We start from the raw sequence: 23174 nt of genomic DNA, 5'->3' as shown, positions 1-23174 counted from the left end.
CTGAGGAGGCGGAGCTACCCATGGCTCAGGTGGCTTTGAGGCTTGCCCTGTGGGAGCTGTGTGCAGCACTCCGAGGTGTGTGCTAGTGCTTTCGGAGGGGCTGTAAGTTTGGTTATGGGAGTGCTGAGAGAGTACTGGAGGACCGGGAGCCCCCACTGATGCTAGGGCCTACTGTGCCTCTTGAGGAGAGCATCCTACCTAAAGGCTTGCAGGACCCAGAAGCCTGTGTCCCTCTCCTTCTCCAGCTCCAACCAGTCTAGAGGAGAGAGAGAGAGAGAGAGAGAGAGAGAGAGAGAGAGAGAGAGAGAGAGAGAGAAGAAAAAAAAAGTGGCTGGGACATGGTAAATCCAAGCTTGCTAGCTAGTGCCATCAGCTTTGGAGAGAGTTTGCTTTTTAGATTAGCTAACAAGTGAGTTAATCTGGTGATGGGCTCTCACGGAGTCCGGGCTGACGTCAGATGCACTGTGTAGTTGACCGTGACCTTGATCTTTTTGATCCTTCTGATTCCACCCCCCCAAGTGTTAGGAGTACAGGCATGGCCAGCACATCCATGGAACCCAGCGCTTTGGGTTTTGTTTGTTTGTTTGTTTGTTGTTTTTGTTTTTTCGAAACAGGCTCTCTCTGTGTAGCCTTGGCTGTCCTTGGACTCACTTTGTAGACCAGGCTGGCCTCAAATTCACAAAGATAGGCCGAGACCAGCCAACTGTGACGTACGGATAAATATCCACCACAGGCACATGGAGATGTGAAGCCAAAGGAGAGTTGCTGCGAGAAACTCTTGGAGTGTCTTGGGGTGTCTTGGGGTGTCTGGAGTGCTGGCTTGAACTGTTTGTGCTCTCCTCAAGCTAAATTAAGGAAGCTTTGAAAGACTAGGGTGTGGGGTGTGCCATATTTTTTTTTTTTAAGACAGGTTTCTCTGTGTAACCTTGACTGTCCCAGACTCCCTTTGTAGACCAGGCTGGTCTCGAACTCACAGTGATCCGCCTGCCTCTGCCTCTCTGAGTGCTGTCATGACAGGCGTGGGCCACTGCACCTGAATACACATGGGTGTGCCATCCTCAAAGGGAATTCTTTGGATCTAACAGTAAATTACCTAAAAGCCTCCTCCTTTTCCTTCCTATTAAATACTTCCCCCAGCACACGCTCACATCTTCCTCATCCACAGGAGACTGCGGCCCTTCCCATCTGGTTAAAAGAACTTCCCTTGATGGGGAGACCTAGTGGCCCTCAGAGGAAGGAAAGCAGGCTACCAAGAAGAGACTTGATACCCTATGAGCATATACAAGGGGAGGAGGTCCCCCTCAGTCCCAGTCATAGGGGAGGGGAGTAGGGGGTAAGTGGGAGGGAGGGAGGAATGGGAGGATACAAGGGATGGGATAACAATTGAGATGTAATATGAATGAATTAATAAAAATGATATTTAAAAGATAAAAATAATAAATAATAAATAAATAATAAAATATGTGCAATAAAGTGCAGTGGCTGGTCATAAGGGGAAAAAAAAAGAACTGTTCTGTTTCTGGAGACACTTGTCTTTCCTTTATTCCCACTTCCATCAATCGTAGTCTGACAGGATCCAACCCAGTTTGAGAACTCAACAGATCAGGAAAACATGCAGAGTCCTTTGCTGTGTTAACACGGACACACCAGTCAAGTCAAGAGTGTAGTCCACACAGTCAATAATGGTGTATTTTCATAGTTCTTGTAATACATACTCGTGTTGTGTGTCTCAATTGTGTGTGTACAAAGAGACAGACAGGCAGAGAGAGAGAGAAACAGAGACAGAAAGAGAGACAAAAAAGAGACAGAGACATAGAAAGAGAGACAGAAGGGGAGGGGTGGGGGACGGAATTACCCACTGGGTACATTGAGTTTTTTCATCCGTGCTTGGTTATGCTCTGAATGCTAGCATACCCCCAAAGTTCATAGGCTGAAAGCCTAATGTGTAAGATGGGGCTTTAGAATGGCAACAGTTTATTTTTTCTATTTGTTTAAATGAAAAATAACACAGGAAAATGAGATGGAAGTCTCTTAAAACTTTTAGAAGTTGTTAGGCAGTATCCACCAGAAAAGACTGGTTCAAAGCAATAGAAAGCCTGCCAGTGACTGACTACACTGGGTGTTTGTGTTTCAAGCAGAAAAAACGTATTCTGGGCTGTCACACTTTTGTTACCAAGAACAGTTATCCAGAAGAAGAGATCAGTGATGAAACACACACACACACACACACACACACACACACACACACACACACACACCCCTAGGCTCAGAGAAATTCCCTCCCATCCCCTCCCCTTCTCCTCTCCTCGCCCTTCCTTTGCTCTCTGTATTTTTCTCTTTCCTTATTCCCTCCTCGTGTAAGGATCTAGTTCAAGCCTTGCACATAGAAGCTAAGAGCTCAACCACTGAGTTCTACCAGAAGCCTTCTATCTTCAAAACAGAACAAAACCAACCAACCAAACCCTATTATTTATCTAACTCTTTGAAGGCAAAATTCTTTCCTTTGTACAAAGTCATGTGTATTAGTAATCTGCTATAACTAAGACCTAATGATCAGATGACTTAAAAAAGAAAATGCATTTTTTCTTTCTTTTTCTTTTTCCTCCTCCTCCTCCTCCTCCTCCTCCTCCTCCTCCTCCTCCTCCTCCTCCTTCTTCTTCTTCTTCTTCTTTTTTTCAAGACAAGATTTTTCTGTCTGCCTGTCTTGGACTCAATTTGTAAACCAGGCTGTCCTTGAACTCACAGCGATCCACCTGCCTCTGCTTGCTGAGTGCTGGGACTAAACGTGTATTTCTATGTCTTGTGACATCTAGGCTATATGGGAAGAAATACTCCACAGAGTTATTCAGGGGTCCCTGGTTTCCTGATCTGCTTTCCCCACCATCTGCCAGAACTCTGCCTTTATGTGGTTTGTCTTAGTTAGAGTTTCTGCTGTTTTGATACAAACCCCATGACCCAAAGCCACATGGAGAGGAAAAGGTTTTTTTTTTTTTCAGCTTATAACTCTCACGTCACTGAAGGAAATCGGGGCAGGAAGTCAGGGCAGGAAGTCAGGGCAGGAACCTGCAAGCAGGAACTGAAGCAGAAGCTCTGGAGGAGCGCTGCTCAGGAGATTGCTCCTCAAGGATCGCTCAGCCTACTCTCTTTTTCTTCTTAGATTTTTTTCTTTTTTAAATGTATACAGTATCTGCCTGCATGTGCACCTGCAGGCCAGAAGAGGGCACCAGATCTCAATTTAGATGGTTGTGAGCTGCCATATGGTTGCTAAGAATCAGGACCTCTGGAAGAGCAACCAGTGCTCTTAACCTCCGAGCCATCTCTCCAGTCCCAGCTTACTCTCTTATGCCACCCACAAGCACCTGTCTAGAGGTGACATGACCCACAATGGGGTGGGTCTACCCATCTCAATCATCAGGCAGGAGAATGCTCCACAGGCTTGCCCATGGGGGAATCTGGTAGGAGCATTTCCTCAGTTTGAGGTTCTCTTTCCAAATTACTCTATCTGACACACTATCAGAGAAATGCAAATCAAAACCACATTGTGGTTCCATCTTATACCAGTCAGAATGTCCTAAGAAAGCAGCAAATAACATTTTCATAAGAAAACAAATAAAACCAGGCGGTGGTGGCACACACCTTTAATCCCAGCACTGGGAGGCAGAAGCAGGTGGATCCCTGAGTTCAAGGCCAGCCTGGTCTACAAAGCGAGTCCAGGACAGCCAAGGCTACACAGAGAAACCCTGTCTCTAAAAAGAAAACAAGTAAAGAAAAAGACACTTGCGGTTGAATGTTTTTCAGTTCTGGTCTCTAAGCGAGTGTTTCTTTTCACATAATGCCCTCTGTGGTGGGTGACGGATTCTCCTGAGGCCTCATACAATGGCAGGCTTTCACAATGCTGCTGGCTGACTACCAGACCCTGTGAAGTGTTGGTGTGGTTTTGGGGTGAAAGTCACTTCATCTTGTGCAATAGTTAGGATCTGCTGAAACCAGAAGAACTCTTATGTGGGGCAGGGGCCCAAAGCTACCCTGGAGGATACAAATGAGGAGAGGTGAAGGCCACAAGGCCCTTTGTGGTCAGAGAGATCCAGCTTCATGCCTTGGGTGTGTGTTTCTCACTCATACTGGGTTCTGGATTCTTGGTTGAGTGGGAGACAACCCGCGCTATCTCCAAGGGAAGCGTGAATGCAGCCTTTCATTTATTCCTTTTATTCAACATTGATTCTTACTTACTTTGTACAAGTTATTGCTCTAGGGGCATGGGAATATAAGCGCAAGTAGGCAAAGCCTCTGCTACAGCATGTTTGCATCCAATAAGGCAGAAAAGACAGTAACACGTGCACACACACACACACACACACACACACACACACACACACACACGGAGAGAGAAAAATGCTACAGTAAAGGTAGTAATACAACCTTGAGTTATTGTAGTTCCTCTCTCTCCTGTGCTTGGTACAATTTACTTGGGAAACTTCCAGCTCCATACACCCACCCCTAACAGCTCTGGAAATGAGTTCATGTCCTTAATCTTCATGGCCTAATGTGATTTCTCTACAAACATCTGTATGTTAATAGGAAGACAAAGCTGGGCGTGGTGGCGCACACCTTTAATCCCAGCACTCGGGAGGCAGAGGCAGGTGGATCGCTGTGAGTTCGAGGCCAGCCTGGTCTACAAAGTGAGTCCAGGACAGCCAAGGCTACACTGAGAGACCCTGTCTCAAAAAACAAAAAACAAAACAAAACAAAACAAAAATAGGAAGACAAGATGGAAGAGCATTCTTTGGTCTTCTTTCTTGGTGGGCTTGAGACTTCTAGTCCTATCCACCAGTAAAGGCAAGAGTCTTAGGCACTGTGTGGCCAGTGGAAGGTGGTAGCTGGGGGCAGCAGATGCTTACCTAGCCTGTGCCTGGGAGCATTCTGCCTCAGAGTGTCTCATTGAAGCTGCTGCCTGCATCCAGAGCTCTTTCTAGAATCAGGATTTTAATCCATCAGCTTTGTACTCCCGAGAACTATCTCTGAGCTTCCAAAAATAAGACGTGAGTTTTCTGAGAGATCCCAAGGTATTGCCTTCCCAACGTTAACCCTTCTAGGAGCAGCTAGTGCACAGGGCTGCCCTTCCCTATGACAGACAGAAGAGGTGTATACTTAGGGGGCTGGGAAAGGAGGCTTATCTATATACAGAAACAGTTTTCAGAAGCATTGGCTTGAAATTCGGAACCAGAAAAATCTTAAATCATGGTGCTCCAATGTCAAGGTACGTTTTCTGTGACACTGGCCTTGAATTATGTAGGGACCACAGATTTTAGAATTTAGAACTGCTAAGAGTCTTGGACTTGCCCCACACCACACCACACCGGGCACTTTCCTGTACCTCAGCTGTCAGGATTCATATGCCTGGTTTTTCCTCCGTTTGGGATCTGGGCCAATAAGTGGAGGATGCCTTCTATTTCTTATCCTGGTGCAGTCCCTCTGCCTTCTTGCTGAAATCTTAAATGTCTGAACCACACAGCCTCATGTTTAGTTACACACAAAGAGCAGTATGGTATGAGACTTAATATTGTTGACTTACTGGGCAAACTTCTGGCAAAGTTCTGACCCCTGAACAATTCATTTTACTTGAGGATATTTTTTTTTTTTTTACTACATTCAGAAACATCTTGGTCTTATTATTGTATTTACCTTTGTCCCATCCGGGGCTCCGGGAGAGGGTGGCCAAAGCCTGGGAGGTCTTGACTGAAGCTCTACTTGGCTTCCCAAACCCAAGCTGGATTAAGCCAGGTTCCCTAGGGTGGAGCAGCTTGCCAGGGGCAAAGGGCCTACCCACTGGCTACTGGCCCTCACTGGGCTGGCCAATGGTGAGATGAGGACTGCCTGTCCCCCTGAGTACCAGACTCATGAGAGCCAGCCATTTCTCTCAGACCACACCAAAGGTAAGAACAATTCTCACTTCTTGCCTGGCTGGGTGTGAATGCCCAATCCTGGCTGTGATGTGTTTAGATTTTGCTCTCTGCTGTAGTGTGAGACTAGACGTAGAGGAAACACAGAGCAAGGAAGCAGCGGTTGGGGGCAGATAAGCATCCGGGCTCTTCTTTAATTCTTCAAGGCTCTAGGAGAGAAAGAATTCTCTCTTTTGGCCCAAATGCTTGAGACTGACCTGACGTTTGCCCAGTTCATTTGACAGCAGAATGACCACTCAGAAAAGAACTCGGAGTTAGTGAGATATGTGTGTGTGGCCAGGGGGTATAGCCCAGATGAAATTCCACTGGGAAAGGGGGATACATTGCTTCTTTTGAGCTTTATGAGCTAAGGTGACAGAAGTAGGCAGAGAGGCAGCTCGAGGAAGCCAAGTTGAGGTCGGACCTTGGACTTGAGTTTAGAATCCATTTCCACCACTGAGTTCTACTCAGCAGGTATGTGTGGGCAGCAAGCTGTAGAGTGCTGTGTCAGGAGTGTGAGTGAAAAGGATGTGTGCTGTCCGGATGTCGTCTGAAGAACTGGGGGATGTCTGTCATCACAGAGACACATTAGGGGCTGCTTGAGGGGACTGGGCGACACAAAGAGGTAAAAGCCTGGGATATAATGGCAATCTGGACAGAAAACCTTTGTTTATGTTTTGAGACAGGATTTCTCTGTGTAGCTCTGGCTGACCTGGAACTCATTCTGTGGGCAAGGCTGGCCTCAAACTTAGAGGATTCTGCCTACCTCTGGCTCCTAAATGCTGGAATTAAAGGTGTGCACACCACCACCACCTGACTGGAGAGCTAGCTGTATTTTGAAAGATATTTTCTGAAAGAGGCATCAGACCTGCTTGGTCTTTGCCAAACTCAATCCTTGCCCCCATGAGCACTGCTTTGGAACCCTGGTGGTAGAGAAAAAGGAGGGGTTTGGAAGTCAAGGCAGTCTATTGTGTGTCATGATATTTAAGTCCCTGGTCTGGAGAGAGAGAGAAAAAAAAAATCGAGACAGGGTGTCACTCTGTATTCCTGACCAGCCTGGAATTCACTATGAAGACCAGGCTATTACTGAACTCACAGAGATCCATCTACCTCGTTGGCTTCCAACAGCAGGGATCAAAGGTTTGCTGAGAACTGGTTTTGTTTTGTTTTGTTTTGTTTTGTTGGTTTTTCGAGACAAGGTCTCTCTGTGTTAGCCTTGGCTGTCCTAGAGTCACTTTGTAGACCAGGATGGCCTCAAACTCACAGCGATCTGCCTGCCTCTGCCTCCCGAGTGCTGGGATTAAAGGCGTGCGCCACCACGCCCGGCTGAGAACTGGTTTTTAAATCAAGCCTCACAGATAAATCAAGCCATCTCAGTTCTTATTGATTCCATCAAAACTGGGGCAGGTAACTTGGTAAGAGTGATTTGGGGAGCAAGAGGGCTAGCAGAATAGGAGGAGGAGCCTATTCTGAGAGAGTAGCTTCGATCTTGGAGTTTAATGAGAAATCCTTAGCCGGGCGTGGTGGCGCACGCCTTTAATCCCAGCACTCGGGAGGCAGAGGCCCGCGGATCGCTGTGAGTTCGAGGCCAGCCTGGTCTACAAAGGGAGTCCAGGACAGCCAAGGCTACACAGAGAAACTTTGTAAATAAATAAATAAATAAATAAATAAATAAATAAATAGAAGAGACACAGGGCTTTGCTTCTTGTCTAGTATGTGAACATGTACGCATGCGCATGGGTAAGCCGGCGGTGTCGCTCCTGTGAGGTGTCTTTCTTAGCCTCCGCCTTATCTGTTGAGACAAAGTCTCCCCCTGAACCTGGAGCTTGATGAAGAAGGTTAGACTGAGCGGTCATTGATCTCAGGGGAAGCTCTTGTCTCTGATATCCGACACCCCGGTGTTGGGGTTAAAGGTGACAGGTATTCATATGTGTTCTGGGGGTCTGAACTCAGGGCCTCATGCTTATACGGAAAGCACTCTACCAACTGAGCCGTTTTCCAAGCATCCAAAAATAATGTATTTGTTTATTGGAGTGTGTTTGTGTGCACATGAGCGCAAAGGAGTTGCGTGTGCAGGTACGCTCGTTCTACGGCAGGCATGTGGAGGTCAGAGGACAACTTTGGGGGTCATTTCTCTTCTCCCACCTTTACTTGAGGCAGCTCTCTCTTGTTTCTTTGACTCTGGGTACTGAGGGCTGCCTGGTCCATTAGCTCTGGGATGAGCCCGAGCAGTTCTGTGAATACAGATGCATGCTTCTGCATCTCACTTCTTATGTGGCTTCCAGGGTTTGAACTCAGGTTGTCAACCTTGCCTAGGTTGTCAACCTTTTACTAAGCCATTGCCCATAGCCCTCATTTTTGTCTTTTTAAAAGGAAGTCTCAGAGACAAACATTCCATTTCCTTGTCTGTTTTTGGTTTTTCATTGTTGTTGGTGTTGGTGTTTTGTTTTTTGAGACAGAGTTTCCCTGTGTAGCCCTGGCTGTCCCGAACTCACTTTGTAGACCAGGTTGGCCTTGAACTCACAGAGATCTGCCTGCTTCTGCCTCCTGAGTGCTGGGATTAAAGGTATGCACCACATGCCCGACTCTCCATTTCCTTGTCAATCCAGAGGACCAATTACCCTCCCCCACCCCCGTGGACTATGAAGACGCAAGGAGATGATAGCGTTTGGAAACCAAAAGCTTTAATTGTGAGCTCATCCCAAAAACTTCATGGAGGGATGCTTTGCTTTGCCAGTTTCTAGAGCGTGTTTATGGGTGCGCGCATGTGCGTTACAGACATGGCAGCGCTAACAGCTGTACAAAGGCTGTGTGTGTCATGAAACCTTCTAAAGGTGGCTCAGCTCCTGGTTCTGCCGTTTGTGACTGGGTTGTACCATTGCCAATATTAACTCATTTTACGGGTTTATGGTATTTTATTTTGTGCTACTGAGAGTTGAACTTAGGGTTCCGCACACACTAGGCAAGTGCTCCACCTCTGAGCTCTATCCTCAGCGACCATTTTGATTTTTCAAGAATGGCTATTTCATGTCATTCAACCCCCAAACTGCATGATCTTCAGCTAATATCTTGGCCTAGTCAAGTCGCAGGTTCTTGTGTTTAGCACAGCGAGAAGGCTCTATGAGGGTTCAATGAGATAAAGTCTAAACGCTCTTTGGCTTGGGTGTGATGGTACATACCTTTAAACTTGGCATTCAGGAGGCAGAGGTAGGTGAGTCGACATGAGTTCAAGGCCAGCCTGGCCTACATAGAAATCCAGGACAGCTGGGAACACACATCCCTCCCCAGTCTCATAAAACAAAAGACAAACAAATAGAAAGTATCTTATGAAAATGCTACTTGTTAACCGGGAGGGGCGGCGCAGGCCTGGAATCCCAGCATTCTGGGAGGCAGAGGCAGGCAGATCTCTGTGAATTTTCCAGGCCAGCCTGGTCTACAAAGTGAGTCCAGGACAGCCAAGGCTACATAGAGAAACCCTATCTTGAAAAACCAAACCAAACCAACCAACCAACCAACCAACCAACCAAAGAAGCTGCCACTCCACAGAATTGTCAGCAATGTAAAAAGCGTTCTAAAGTTCCTCACCCTAGTGAGCAGTTCAGGATGCTGGGCTCAAGTTCTGTGGCTAGTGTTAGAGGCAGTGTTGCAAGCCATAAGGGATTGTAAATCGGAAATCTCTCAAGGCTCATTCCCCTACTTTCTCAATTTCCCTCCGCCCCGCCCCCGTCCCGTCCCCCCCCCCCCCGCCCCCGCCCGTCCCCACTCCCCGTCTTGTGCAAGTCATTTCCCTTCCTTGGAGCCTCATGAAGGTGAAAATAACCGACATGTCAAGGCTTTGAGCGCGGAGGGAGCGGTTCTATGAGGATGTAGGAAATACACAGCTTTTCTGTTTCTAAAAGCGACGATGGGATGGAAAGAACTCCTGGGGCCGCTTTGGGCCCCGGCGTTTCTCTCATGTACTCTGTTGCCTTTACTGGCTGCCGGGTGGGTGTTGAGATCATACTAAGGGACCTCTTCTGTCAGTGTAGCCATCTCTGCCAGTCCCAGCAGAAAGCCCTAGTCTTGCATTTCACAAGATTCTGCTGTTGCTGCTGAAATGGCAGCAGGTCAAAGTGCAATTTCACATCTACTTCACTATACTGTGGTCCTTTAGGGACCCTGGATCATGGCAGTCATCCCTGTGCATAACTCCTGTGGGGGTTTCCTAGGAAGGCAAGTATAGGGGAGGCCAGGGGCGGGGGCGCTTCGGATGCCACCTTGTTCCCTTCTTGTCCTTGGGCAGAAATAGCCGAACCTTTCTGACGGCCTAGATGTCTCACGTGAAAGTCTCCCTTCTGGATGAAATGAAATGCTTCCCTTCTCTTGTGTATGTGTATAGCATCTTGGAAGCTTATAAAATACTCCACAGTTTCTGCCAACTGGGTCTTGGGAAAATATTGTGAAATCGCATTTCTAGGCAAAGAGCCTAAAGCCAGGGAGGCAGATGGGGACAGAATGAGGAGGGGACTGGGAAGCCAGGGCATTTGCTTCATAGTCTTCTGGCCTCTCACCCTTTCCCTAAAAGGCAGGGTATGTGACTGCAATAAGTTTGTCTTTTCTGTTTATGTTGGAGTCTGTTATTAGGCCAGGGCTCCACTTCCGGTTCTTCTGTGCTTAGTTTTGGTGTCTTGGGTTATCAGTTAGCCACTCAGCAACCCCCTTTTCCTCACCCCTAAATCAGTGCGCTCCTAAGTGACCGTCTGTCATTCCGGACACCCCACAAAGCAAGGGTTGTGGATTATGTCATTTAGTTCTCTGACAAACACGTACAGGGTGAGAACAGATCATTTGTAGCCAAGCACGTGTTTCCCTGACTACCCCATATTGTCCTCGAAGTGGCCGTGACGACAAATAGGTTCCAGGACTAATAGGTTCCAAATGTGAATCACTACATCGGTCCTTGCTGTCCAGCTTCAGGACCGATCCAAAATGTTCCCTTGGTAGCGTGCTCTAGCTGTAGATTAAGCCTGACACTCAGCTCCATTCAGCAGCGTTTCCCCTATAGAAATAGAAGCCTTTCAAAATCAAAGTGTAACAATTGCTTTGTCTACAGAAAGAACAGTAGGAGTTTTTTTTTAACCCTTACATTTCTTTCTTTTTTTAAAAGATTTATTTATTATTATGTATACAGTGCTCGGCTTGCATGTATTCCTGCAAGCCAGAAGAGGGCGCCATATCACATTACAGATGGTTATGAACCACCATGTGGTTGATGGGAATTGAACTCAGGACCTTTGGAAGAGCAGGCGGCGCTCTTAACCACTGAGCCATCTCTCTAGACCCCAGGAGTTTTTAATTAAAAAAAAAAAAAGGCATTCTGGGTTGTCCTTCACTGGTTATCCAGAATTAGGTGAAAATGAAGCCTTCTTCAGTTAGGATCTATCCTCAGCACCTGAATGCTTAGGGGCTGGAGAGATGGCTCAGCACTTAAGAGCATTCGTGGAGGACATGTTGCTGTTGTTGTTATTATTATTTATTCAGATTACATCTTAATTGTTATCCCCTCACTTGTATCTTCCCATTCCTCCCTCCCTGCCTCTTTTACCCTATTCCCCTCCCCTAGGTCTATGACAGAAGGGGACCTTCTTCCCCACCATATGGTCACAGACTATCAAGACTCATCCTGGTAGCCTGTTTATCCTTTCTCTGAGTGCTAACAGGCCTCTTCACCAAGGGGAAGTGGTCAAATATGGGGCACCAGAGTTCATGTCAGAGTCAGTTTCCGCTCTCCACAGAACTGTGAAGAATGTGCTGTCCATTGGCTAGATCTGAATAGGGGGTCTAGATTTACTAGACCATTGTCCTTGGTTGGTATAGCAGTTTGAGCAGATTCCCCTGGGTCCAGATCCACCAGCCTTCATGGCCTCCTTGTAGGTTTCTAGGACCCTCTGGATCCTTCTATTTCCCCATTCTCCCATACTTCTACCCAGAGTCCCAATACAAAGTCCCCAAATCTATCCCAATCTCCTGCTAAGTGAAGACTTTCATGGGACATCCCTTTTGGGCTAGTGTCCAATTATAAGAGAGTATGTACCATGTGTATCTTTCTGGGCCTGGGTTAGCTCACTCAGGATGATCATTTCTAGTTCCATTGTAGTTCCATCTATTTGCTTGAAAAGGACCTAGCTCACAACTGTCTGTAACTCCTGCTCCAGGGGATCCGGTGCCTTTTGCCCTCCACAAGTGCCTGTTCACAGGTGCAACACCTCCCCATGCGTATTCGAATAATTTTAAAAAATAAAAATAAATCTTACTAAAGGAAACAGCTGAGGGTGTGTATGTATTGTTTGGTACCTCTGCCCCATGCCAGTCTTGGGGATCTGGAAACAGCTGCATCTGTGAGTAGGGCGAAGCGGTGAGAACGTGGACTTGTGGGGGAAGAACGTGCTCTCTAAGATGAAAAAGGATATTGAATTTTCAGCAGAAAGGGAACATCAGAAAACTCCAGAAGTCTGTCTTTGCCTTTCTTCCTAGCATTTGTGGTAAGTTCTGGGCCACCCTGTATCTTCTGGACCTTCCCTAATTGCCTACATTAGCTCATACATTCTGAATTCGCTCTTATTTCCCTACGGAAAAGATCATTGCTTCGTGGAATTTTTTTCTTCTTCATTTCTGGGGGGGAAAAAGGCGGAGTTGAGGTTCTCGGGAGCTTGCTTGCTGAAGCGGTAAGAAGGGCAGAGTTGACACAAGACAGTCAGTCTTAAAAGTGTCAGAGCATTGGCCGGTGAGATGGCTCAGCTGGTAAAAGTGCTGAACCTAATCACCTGAGTTCATGCCCCAGGCCCCAGCTGGTGGAAGGAAAGAACAGACTCCTACAAGGTGTTCTCTGACTTCTGTGGACAAACACACACACACACACACACACACACACACACACACACAGAGAGAGAGAGAGAGAGAGAGAGAGAGAGAGAGAGAGAGAGAGAGAGATGCAGTGCTAATTAACCAACCAATGCACTAACTGGCTAACTAACTAACTGTAATAAAAAGGTTTCAGGACAAGCATTCTTCCTAAATACAAGAGAGGCACTTGGGGTCGGTCCTCTTGTCCTCTCTAATGTGCCCTTTATTCTGGGAACTAGCTCTGCTTCATTTTTGTTGTTGTTTTGTTTTTCGAGACAGGGTTTTCTTTGTGTAGCCTTGGCTGTCCTGCACTCGCACTGTAGACCAGGCTGGCCTCGAACACACAGAGATCCGCCTGCCTCTGCCTCCCGAGTGCTGGTATTAAAGGCGTGCACCACCACCGCCTGGCCTAGCTCTGCTTCATTTTATCTGGCCCAGTTGTTGAGACTTTGCTCCTGAACACTCTGGATTCAGTAGATGGCGACAAAGGCACACAGAGACACTGCGAGCCAGTCTGGGGCAGACCTCTGCTCGCCAAGAGCAGCACTCAGGCAGTAGCGGCTGGCCTTCTCCTGCTCACACCTGCCAGTTTCAGTTCCTATATACAGTTACACTAGAAGTGCATATTTGGATAAATGATGTGTCAGAGGCATAGGGAGTGGAAAAGTGAATTTGGTCAAAGGTATTTAAAATGATCTTACATCACAGTTTACAGCAACATTTAAGAAGTTACAGAAGATCTAAAAAACGATATTTTAAAATATTTTCATTTTGTTTATTTATTTTATTAGATAGAGTTTCTCTGTGTAACATTGGCTGTCCTGGAACTCTGAGACCCACTTGTCTCTGCCTCTCAAGTGCTGAGATGAAGGGCGTGCACCACCACCAACCAGCAGAGCAATATTTTAAATATATAGACTGGGATGAAAAATAGAAAGAAATGAGATATAACCAAATCCTTGTTGTGATAAGAACTGTTTAATGTTCAGATGCAAAGGAATCATCAACAGAGCGAATCAAATAAACACTAAAATTTCTGTACACCTAACAACAAGGATTAACCATTTGCACACTAGCTGAGAAGTCGTAACAGTGTGGTACAAAAGACAAAACGGTGACACAAGCTCCCACAAATTGGTTGAAGAGACGTTAATTAGGGGTGAGATGTAGCTCAGTGGTAGAGCAGTTGCCTTGTATAGGTGAGGCCCTTGGTTTGAGTCTCAGCACTGCGGGGCGGAGGAGTGGGGTTGGGGGGCAGCAACAAATTCCAAATAAAGCCAGCCAGACACTATGTGAGTTGGGGCATGCTGGTATACATGTAATTCCAGTTCCAGAGAGGCCCAGACAGGAAGAGTGCCCTGAGTTTGAGACTAATTTGGGCTACATACTAGGACTATTTATTTATTATGCATACAATGTTCTGTCTGCACAGACACCTCCAGGCCAGAAGAGGGCACCAGATCTCATTATAGATGGTTGTGAGCCACCATGTGGTTGCTGGGAATTAAACTCAGGACCTTTGAAAGAACAACCAGTGCTCTTAACCTCTGAGCCATCTCTCCAGCCTGGACTCTCTATTTAAAAGAGGTAAAAGAAGCCAGGTGTGGTGGCGCACGCCTTTAATCCCAGCACTGAAGAGGCAGAGGCAGGTGGATCGTTATGAGTTTGAGGCCAGCCTGGTCTACAAAGCAAATCCAGGACAGCCAGAGTCTTGAAAATCCTAATAAAGAAATAAAGAAATAAAAAGGGCCGGGCGTAGTGGCACACGCCTTTAATCCCAGCACTCGGGAGGCAGAGGCAGGCGGATCGCTGTGAGTTCGAGGCCAGCCTGGTCTACAAAGTGAGTCCAGGACAGCCAAGGCTACACAGAGAGACCCTGTCTCGAAAAACTAATAAATAAATAAATAAATAAGGGGGGGCTGGAGAGATGGCTCAGCGGTTAAGAGCACTCACTGTTCTTCCAGAGGTCATGAGTTCAATTCCCAGCAACCACATGGTGGCTCACAACCATCTATAATGTGATCTCATACCTTCCTCTGGCCTGCAGATATACATGCAGGCAGAGCTCTGTATACATAATAATAAATAATAAATCTTTGAAAAAAATAAATAAGGGGGCGGGAAGCCTATGTTGTGTCTGTTCCTTGTAATCCCAGCACTTGGGAGGTGGCGATGAGAGATCTGGAGCCCAAGGTCTTCTTGAAACCCAACAACAGTGGGTTTGAGACCAAACTGGGTTCCATGCAACCTATTCTTGAAATACTGCACCCCCCCAAAAAAAATACCTCAAAGCCAAAACAGACCAAAGAAACAACAGTGCAGACGAAACACATTGTGACCCTAGTAAGTTAGCTGACAGAACACTAATAGATATACTTAATGAGGAAACTAAGAAATAGCCCTTTCAGTCACATGTACAATTTTATTTTTCTTTTGACTTTTTGAGACAGGGTTTCTCTGTGTAATAGCCCTGGTTGTCCTGGACTCTGTAGACCAGGCTGGCTTCAAACTCACAGAGATCAGTCTGCCTCTGCCTCCCCAGTGCTGGGATTAAAAGTGTGCTCCACTATGCCTGGCTCTACATGTACAATTTATTAACAACTAAAGAGTGAAAACCATTTATTTTGCTCACTAAATTTAACTAAAACAACAATATAATTTTTGGTTTTGTTTTTGACGCAGAGTCTCCACGTAGCTCTGGCTGTTCTGGAACTCACTATATAGGCCAGGCTGGTTTCAGACTCCCAAAAATCTGCCTGCTGGGACTAAAGGCATGCATTACTCTGCTTAGCTAGACATATACTTTTAAAACTGAGAATGCCCAGAGCTGGCAAGAGGGAATCAGCTAAGCCTGCTTATTCCTGTGCTGAGGATGGAACCCTGGTTCCTGCACGTGCTAGGCAGGTGCTCTGTGACTGAGCTGCATGCTTGGCCTGAGGTAGGGCCTTTGGTGCATACACTGGGTGGCACTCCACTGGGTGGCAACATGGTATCATGTAATGCTGGCATGTGTATTGAAAGATTTAAAGAGGGGCCTGAAGATAGGGCTCAGTGGTTTAAAGAAGGGCATTAGTACTCTTCCAGAGGACCTGAGTTCGGTTCCCAGCACTGACAGTGGGCAGCTTACAACTTCCTGTAACTCCAACTCTGGAGGATCTTTCATTCATTTCTGGCCTCCATAAACATGCAGCACATGCACACACACACACAGAGCGAGAGAGAGAGAGAGAGAGAGAGAGAGAGAGAGAGAGAGAGAGAGAGAGAGAGAGGAGAGAGAGAGAGACTTAAAAAAGATTAAGCTGGGCATAGTAGCATATACCTTTAATCTCTGCACTTGAGAGGCAGGGGCAGGTGGATCTCTGTGAGCTCGAGGCCTCCCTGGTCTACAGAGTGAGTTCCAGGACACCCAGGGCTGTTACACAGAGAAACTCTGTCTCCAAAAACCAAACAGACACAAAGTTTACATTTCTGAGCCCACTAATTTGTATCTGGGAACATATCATAATAGAATGATGCTTTTAGAAAAGATGCTGGCCTGAGGACATTTCAGTATGATTTTAAAATCAATATATGAAATGATTTGTTGCAGAATATAAAATACTATTTTAAAGTGGGAATAAGCTGAAAAATATCAGCGGAGTTAGATGCAATCAGAGATATCTTGGCCATATCCACCTGGTGGACTGGCATCTCAGACATTTTAAATGATCGTTATAAAAACTAGAAAATGACAAAACTTAAATGGAGAAGAATTTTAGCTAAAGAATGACTTCATCCATTTTCAAAGAATAAACAGATTCGTCGGAACTAGAGTTGCTTTTCTCCTGTAATCCCTTGTGTGTGTGTGTATGTGTGTGTGTGTGTGTGTGTGTGTGTGTGTGTGAATGCGTGCACACAAGTACTCATGAGTGTGCATGTGAATACGAAAGCGAGGAGGAAAAGAAGAGCCAGGGAGTGAGAAGCTGTTTAGGGTTGAATGGAACAACCAGAAGAGCTGGGGTCTTGGAATGTTCTGCGAGTCTGGTCCTGCGCTCCGGATGGGGAGACTAGAAACAGATCATCTGTACCGTCGGTGAATTTACAATCCTGCAGATGAAAGGAGCTTGTATGCAGGAGCTTTTGCTATGCGTTGCATGTTTCAGAGAGGAAAAGATGCCTAAGTGAAGGCTTTCTGGGAGAGTAAGGACTGAGGTAGCCATTAAAGGCTTTTCTGGGAGAGGTGAGCGTTAAGAGCGCAGATATTTGGAGTAGACTCCCTAAAGTAGATGGAATATGATACGGGTTCTGTGGGTCCAGCTTTCCAATGGCTACGCACTTGTCAATTCCAGGGCTCAGAATGCTTCTGCTGCAAGCTGTCCTGCTCCTCTTAATCCTGCCCAGTCATGCTGAGGTTGCGGTTGCCACGACCGAAGGACCTGGAGTCCTGGTCCCTCCGCCCAAGGGAACATGTGCAGGCTGGATGGCTGGCATCCCAGGACATCCTGGCCACAATGGGACACCGGGCCGTGACGGCAGAGACGGCACTCCTGGAGAGAAGGGGGAGAAAGGAGACGCAGGTACGAAGAAGAGTCCTGGGTAAGGGGCGGGGGGAGGGGGGCTTTATAGGGTATGTGATACCAGTCATTAATTAAGGCCCGGACACGGGCAAGAAGCAAAACATTGTGTATGTGGCTCACAAGCATCTGAGAGTTTCAGTTGTCCTCCTTGAGTGAGACTAGGTGGTACTTTCTGTCTGCATCCCTTTCCCTCTGCCTACCCCCATCCCTATTTCTATTCCTCCCTTCTCCTGCCTTAATTCTTGCTCTATCCATTGGCTTTTATAAGCCACGTTTCATGCACCCCCTGGAGTGCTCAGTAGCTTTTAGAGAACACTTGGTTTAGTCAAGGGGTACCAGCCGGATAGTGTGTAAATGCTGAAGGCGTGAGGCACAGAAAGAAGGGCACTCACTGAGGGTGTAGAGGCTCCACTGAGGGGGCAGGGCTTGTGCCACCCCTCAAAGGATGGTCCCAGCAGACAGAGGAGGGAGGACAGCTGGACAGAGGGGACAGAAAGTAACACGGTGGTTGGTTGGCCAGTGCACAAAGGATTGGTAGGGTAGGGTAACTACGGCAGACACTCACAGGATGTTAGTTTCTGAAAGCCTGCTCTGCCATATAGAGGGGGCATATGGAAAGACATGGGATGAAGGGATGAGGAGCTGGATGAGTAAACGGATGGCTACATCGTGATCAGAACATCTGCTGATCCCCAACTGATCACTAATAATTCAGAGCCTCTACCAGGCCGGACCAGTCACATGTCAAGCAGGGAACAATGAACAAGGAAGGACATATTATCTAGCTGGAAAGTTCCAAATATTACCATCAATTTGCTTACTCATCTTCTAATTCATAGAGGTGGTGTGGTTTTTTTTGTTTTTTTTTTTTTTGTTTTGTTTTTTTTTTTTTCTTTTTCGAGACAGGGTTTCTCTATGTTATGTTGGCTGTCCTGGACTCACTTTATAGACCAGGCTGGCCTCGAATTCACAGCGATCCGCCTGCCTCTGCCTCCCGAGTGCTGGGATTAAAGGCATGCGCCACCATGCCTGGCTCACAGAGGTGTTAAAGAGATTTATTTTTGTATGTGTGTATATTAAGCACTCTATTTGCATGACAGAAGAAGGAATCAGATCTCGTTACAGACGGTTGTGAGCCATCATGTGGTTGCTGGGAATTGTACTCAGGGCCTCAGGACGAACAGTCAGCTCTTAACCTCTGTGGCTCTCTCTCCAGCAACTCATAAAGGCTTTTAAAAATAAAGTTAGAGATGAAGTTATGGGAACCGGGTAGGCTTTGAGGAACGTGGGACGTGGAGACAGCATCTTTCCTTGTCTCGTCAAATGGACCGTGGGTAGAGGCGCTGGAAACAGTGGCTTTTGCTGGAAACAGCCTGGGTAGTTTGACTTGCGGCAGTGACAGAGTTCGTCTCATTTTTCTAGGTCTGCTTGGTCCTAAGGGTGAGACGGGAGATTCCGGAATGACTGGAGCTGAAGGGCCCCGGGGCTTTCCCGGAATTCCCGGCAGGAAAGGAGAGCCCGGAGAAGGCGCTTATGTGTATCGGTCAGCCTTTAGCGTGGGGCTGGAGACCCGAGTCACCGTCCCCAACGTTCCCATTCGTTTTACGAAGATCTTCTACAACCAACAGAATCATTACGACGGCAGCACTGGCAAATTCTACTGCAACATCGCGGGGCTTTACTACTTCTCCTACCACATCACAGTCTACATGAAGGATGTGAAGGTGAGCCTCTTCAAGAAGGACAAAGCTGTTCTCTTCACCTACGACCAGTATCAGGAGAAGAACGTGGACCAGGCCTCTGGCTCCGTGCTCCTCCACCTGGAGGTGGGTGACCAAGTCTGGCTCCAGGTGTACGGGGAAGGCGACCATAACGGACTCTACGCAGATAACGTCAACGACTCCACCTTTACAGGCTTCCTTCTCTACCATGATACCAACTGATGGCCGCTAACTCAGAGCTTCTCGTAGCCTAAGCACCCCCAAGAATCAGTGTCTAGCTTTCCGTGTAGTTTGAAGGACTGATTTTGTTGTTTAGTTGGAGGCTTCTGAATATTTGCCACACATGTACTCATTTATTCATGAAATGACTTTATGGGGGGGGGGGGAACATTTCTATGTTCTTAGTCCAGAAAAAAGAAGCATTCCCTGGTCTCCACGATGTTTACCTAGTAGCAATAATAGAATGAAAGTAACGTTTGGTGGGAACCTCACAGCACTCTCATGACTCTAAGGAAGTAGACAATGCTGTCTTGTGCTTACCGTCTCTCCTGATGCTCACACAGGTCCTTTAGGGCACTTATGAGATGCAGTATCTACTCTTTTTACAGCTGAAGGCTTCAGGCTGGGCTTGTGAGTGTCTGGAGTCACGCCTGTGTTAAGGCGGCAGAGCTAAGAGTGAAGCCAGAGTAAAATCTGTTCCCATTGGATGGCACCATTGTTTCAAAAGTACGTGCCTGTTGAGGGTCTTGGCAGAGGTCCCTTAACCCACCTTGTTTGAGGTTCTCAATTTACACCCATCCAGACTTCTCCCCAGTAGAGCTTTTTCAGAGAAAAGGGGACCTATGCCTAGATCTTACTCCATCTGGCTCCTCTCCCACTCTGCACAGCCTCCTCTGTCTCTCTGTCTGTCTCTGTCTCTGTCTCTGTCTCTGTCTCTTCCTGTCTCTGTCTCTGTCTCTGTCTCTGTCTCTGTCTCTGTCTCTGTCTCTGTCTCTCTCTCTCTCTCTCCCTCTCTGTGCTCACACCCTTCCAGCTAGGGACATTCCATTCACTTCTACGTGGCGCTTGTTCCCTGTCCCTCAAGGCCACCTGGATAGGAGCTTTCCTGATATGGTCTCACTCCAACTCCCTTCTGTGTTTTTCCACAGACGAAAGCCTGTGTGTGAGACACGCTTTCCTTAGACTAGGAACAATCGCCTGTTGAGGCTGAGCTTCCTTCCTCTCTGAGTCCTGTGGGTGTCTTTGACAAGTGCTTCAAACCCGGCAGTCTCCAGAATCCCATTTGTATTCATAGGTCACTTCAGTTTCTACAGTACTCAGGTTGATCCAATGAGCCATCTGCTTTTAGGAGCCGTGTAGTTATAAGCACCCAGTCTCCGTTCAAATGGACAGCCTCGGCCTTCTCACTGAGGTGAAGGAGCCCTGTGTGTTTTACAACACCCAAAGAATTCTCCCTCATAAAAGTAATTTCAGCCTAAAGCACGAAGCACAGAGAAACTAGCTGGGTAGTGGTGGCGCACGCCTTTACTGCCCCCCCCCCCCCGAGGCAGAGGCAGAGGCAGAGGCAGAGGCAGGTGGATCTCTGTGAATTTGAGGCCAGCCTGGTCTACAAAGAGAGTTCCATGACAGCCCAGGCTAGACTGAGAAAACAAACAAACAAGCCAACAGCACAGAGAAACTGACCATGTTCTTCCCGTGAGCACCGACAAAGTAGAGGAAGAATCGAGGCTCCTGAATTGATTCCTGTTCTCGAAAATTGTAGGTGGGAGGGATAGGGAAGGGGCTTTCTGTTTAAAAACACCTGCGGTTCTTCGAGAGGACCTGGTTCTGTTGCCAGCACCCACACTGAACAGTTCATGGCTACCTGTCATTTCACTTCCGGGGCATCAGATAGATGCCTCTTTCTGGCATCTGCAGCCACTGCATGCACATGGTGCTCGCAAATAGACCCAAGCCCACTCCTACACATAAAATAGAGGGTTCTCTCAGAGGTGAAGCCCTTTGCCATCTATACCATAAGAACTGGTTAAATAAACTTGGCCCAAGACCTCAGTCAGTGCAGGCCCTTGAAGGAGTACCTTGACACACACTGCCTGGTGACCCAGCCTGCCAGGGTTCGACTAACACTCGGGAGGAGAATTTTCCTGTATAGGGAGAGAACACAAGACACAAAGAAATGGGGCCAAGTCTGGATTCTGATTAAACCCCATATATTGAAAAATTTCACAGAGTTTTTATAGGCACAGAGGCATGGGTATTTGCATAAGCAACGGTTGCTATGGATACCTAACTCTGGAATGCTCCAGCAGGTGTCTACCTTTACAGCTGCTATACTTGCAGAAGAGAGAAATTCCAGAGAGAAAGGGAAGTTGTGAAAGATCTGGTTAATCAGGAAAAGGTTCCTGGAACTGCTGCTCACAGGCAGCTGGCCTTTAATCTGATTTTACCAATAGTCTTACTGGAAAAGCTAGTTTATAGCCAGAAAGGAGTAGCTCTTACTATGAGCTCGGGGGGGAGGGGGTCTTAGAATGACTGCCCCCCACAATAAACCACAACAGGTGTCTAACTGCTGAACCACGTCAGGGTCAGCTGGTTTCTGGTAAATGACAGACTTCTGGAGAAATAGGAACCTAGGCTCTGACAAGATGGCTGAACATTGGCCATGTAGCCCGTCCCCAACAGCCTGGTTCTCAGCGTGTACTAAGGATGCAAGTAGACCTCCCTGGCTTCCCCCATAGGCCCATGGGTATTTGTTCCTTCTATCTGTGTGCAGTGGGCACACGCATCCCTCAGGCAGTCCTGTGATGGTGTGATGGTGTACTCGGAATGAAACCTAGCAACTCCACCCACCAGTCAAGTGTTCACCGCTGAGCTGCACCTCAAGCCCTGGATTTGGATATTTTAAAACAGATCCCCAAGGCCAAGAGATGTTTGAAAATGGAAAAAAAACAAAAACAAAAACAAAATGGTGCTTTCAAATGATTTAGTTGACATCCATTAATGAAAGTCTTTTGTGTCAATTATAAAAAAAAGAGTTACAAATGACTCATAGTGGTAAACTTTCCCTTAGGAGAAAACAGTTTAACACAGGCACTATAAAGGTTTAGAAAAAGTGCTGGAGAGATGGCTGAGTGGTTAAGAGCACTGACTGCTCTTCCAGAGGTCCTGAGTTCAATTCCTGACAACCACACGGTGGCTCACAACCATCTATAATGTGATATGATGCCCTCTTCTGGCCTGCAGGTGTACATGCAGGTAGAGCATTGTATACATAATAATAAATAAATCTTAGTTTGAGGCCAGCCTGGTCTACAAAGCGAGTCCAGACAAGGCTAACACAGAGGGACCCTGTCTCGAAAAACCAAAAAAAAAAAAAAAAAAAAAAAAAAGTTTAGAAAAAGCATAAATGACATCTGTGGGAAATGTTGCTTTGTTTTCTGGATGTTCCCCTTTGGTAAGGATGCTGGAGGCTTTGTCTTTTAAAGTGTTTCCTACAAATAAAGATCTATTCCAATGTTACAAGTAGAACTACATGCTGTGCATGACTTTTGTCTTTATTTCTGAAGAAACATTTGGAATTGAGGGAGGGATATGCTGTGATTAAGACTCTATGTTTCAAGTGGCAGAATATTTAACCTCAAGTAAGACCTGCAAAAAAATAAAAAATAAAATAAAATAAAAAAATAAAAAAAAGAAATATGTCACTTGGCTGGGACCCAGGCAGGCTACTATGTGCTCCTTCCCCTCCTCCGGTCTTGTCTCTCCTGAGTAGTTAGATCCGAAGCTGCCTGTCTGTTGTGGTGAATTTTCCAGTGTGGCCTAATAATGTTTATTATTAGGCCTATATTTATTGTTACAGCAGTATTTTCTAACCCGATAGCAATCAGTCAAAACACAGACACCTTTTATATTTTAAAATAGCCTAAGTTAACCTGGGGCAGGGCAGATATTAATTCCCTAAACTACCTCCCATAGTGGGGCAGGTATAGGATACCTGTCCCAATCCCATGTCACCTGCTTCTAATAATGTCTATTACTCTACCTCCCATCCATAACCCCAAATACTTGCTAATGTT

The 23174-nt window shown here is 46.7% G+C and overlaps 1 protein-coding gene across 2 annotated transcripts; it reads left to right on the top strand.

The window, feature by feature from the left end:
• The first annotated feature begins 5795 nt into the window (after positions 1 to 5795).
• Positions 5796 to 22631, top strand: ADIPOQ (adiponectin, C1Q and collagen domain containing). Of its 2 annotated transcripts, none has more exons than XM_084800626.1 (3): positions 5796 to 5933; positions 17150 to 17377; positions 18800 to 22631. In XM_084800626.1, exons 1-3 carry the CDS (start codon positions 5864 to 5866, stop codon positions 19318 to 19320), a joined length of 819 nt encoding a protein of 272 aa, XP_084656752.1. In that variant the 5' UTR covers positions 5796 to 5863; the 3' UTR covers positions 19321 to 22631. The 2 variants fall into 2 exon arrangements, with proteins under 2 accessions (XP_084656752.1, XP_084656753.1); XM_084800627.1 differs by lacking the exon at positions 5796 to 5933 and adding an exon at positions 6035 to 6413.
• Positions 22632 to 23174: the final 543 nt, after the last annotated feature.

This window comes from Acomys minous, assembly GCF_964271855.1.
Source record: "Acomys minous genome assembly, chromosome: 11".
In the NCBI taxonomy this organism is placed as follows: Eukaryota; Metazoa; Chordata; class Mammalia; order Rodentia; family Muridae; genus Acomys; species Acomys minous.
The sequence above is the reverse complement of the archived record's forward strand: the minus strand, read 5'-3'. Positions and strand labels throughout refer to the sequence as shown.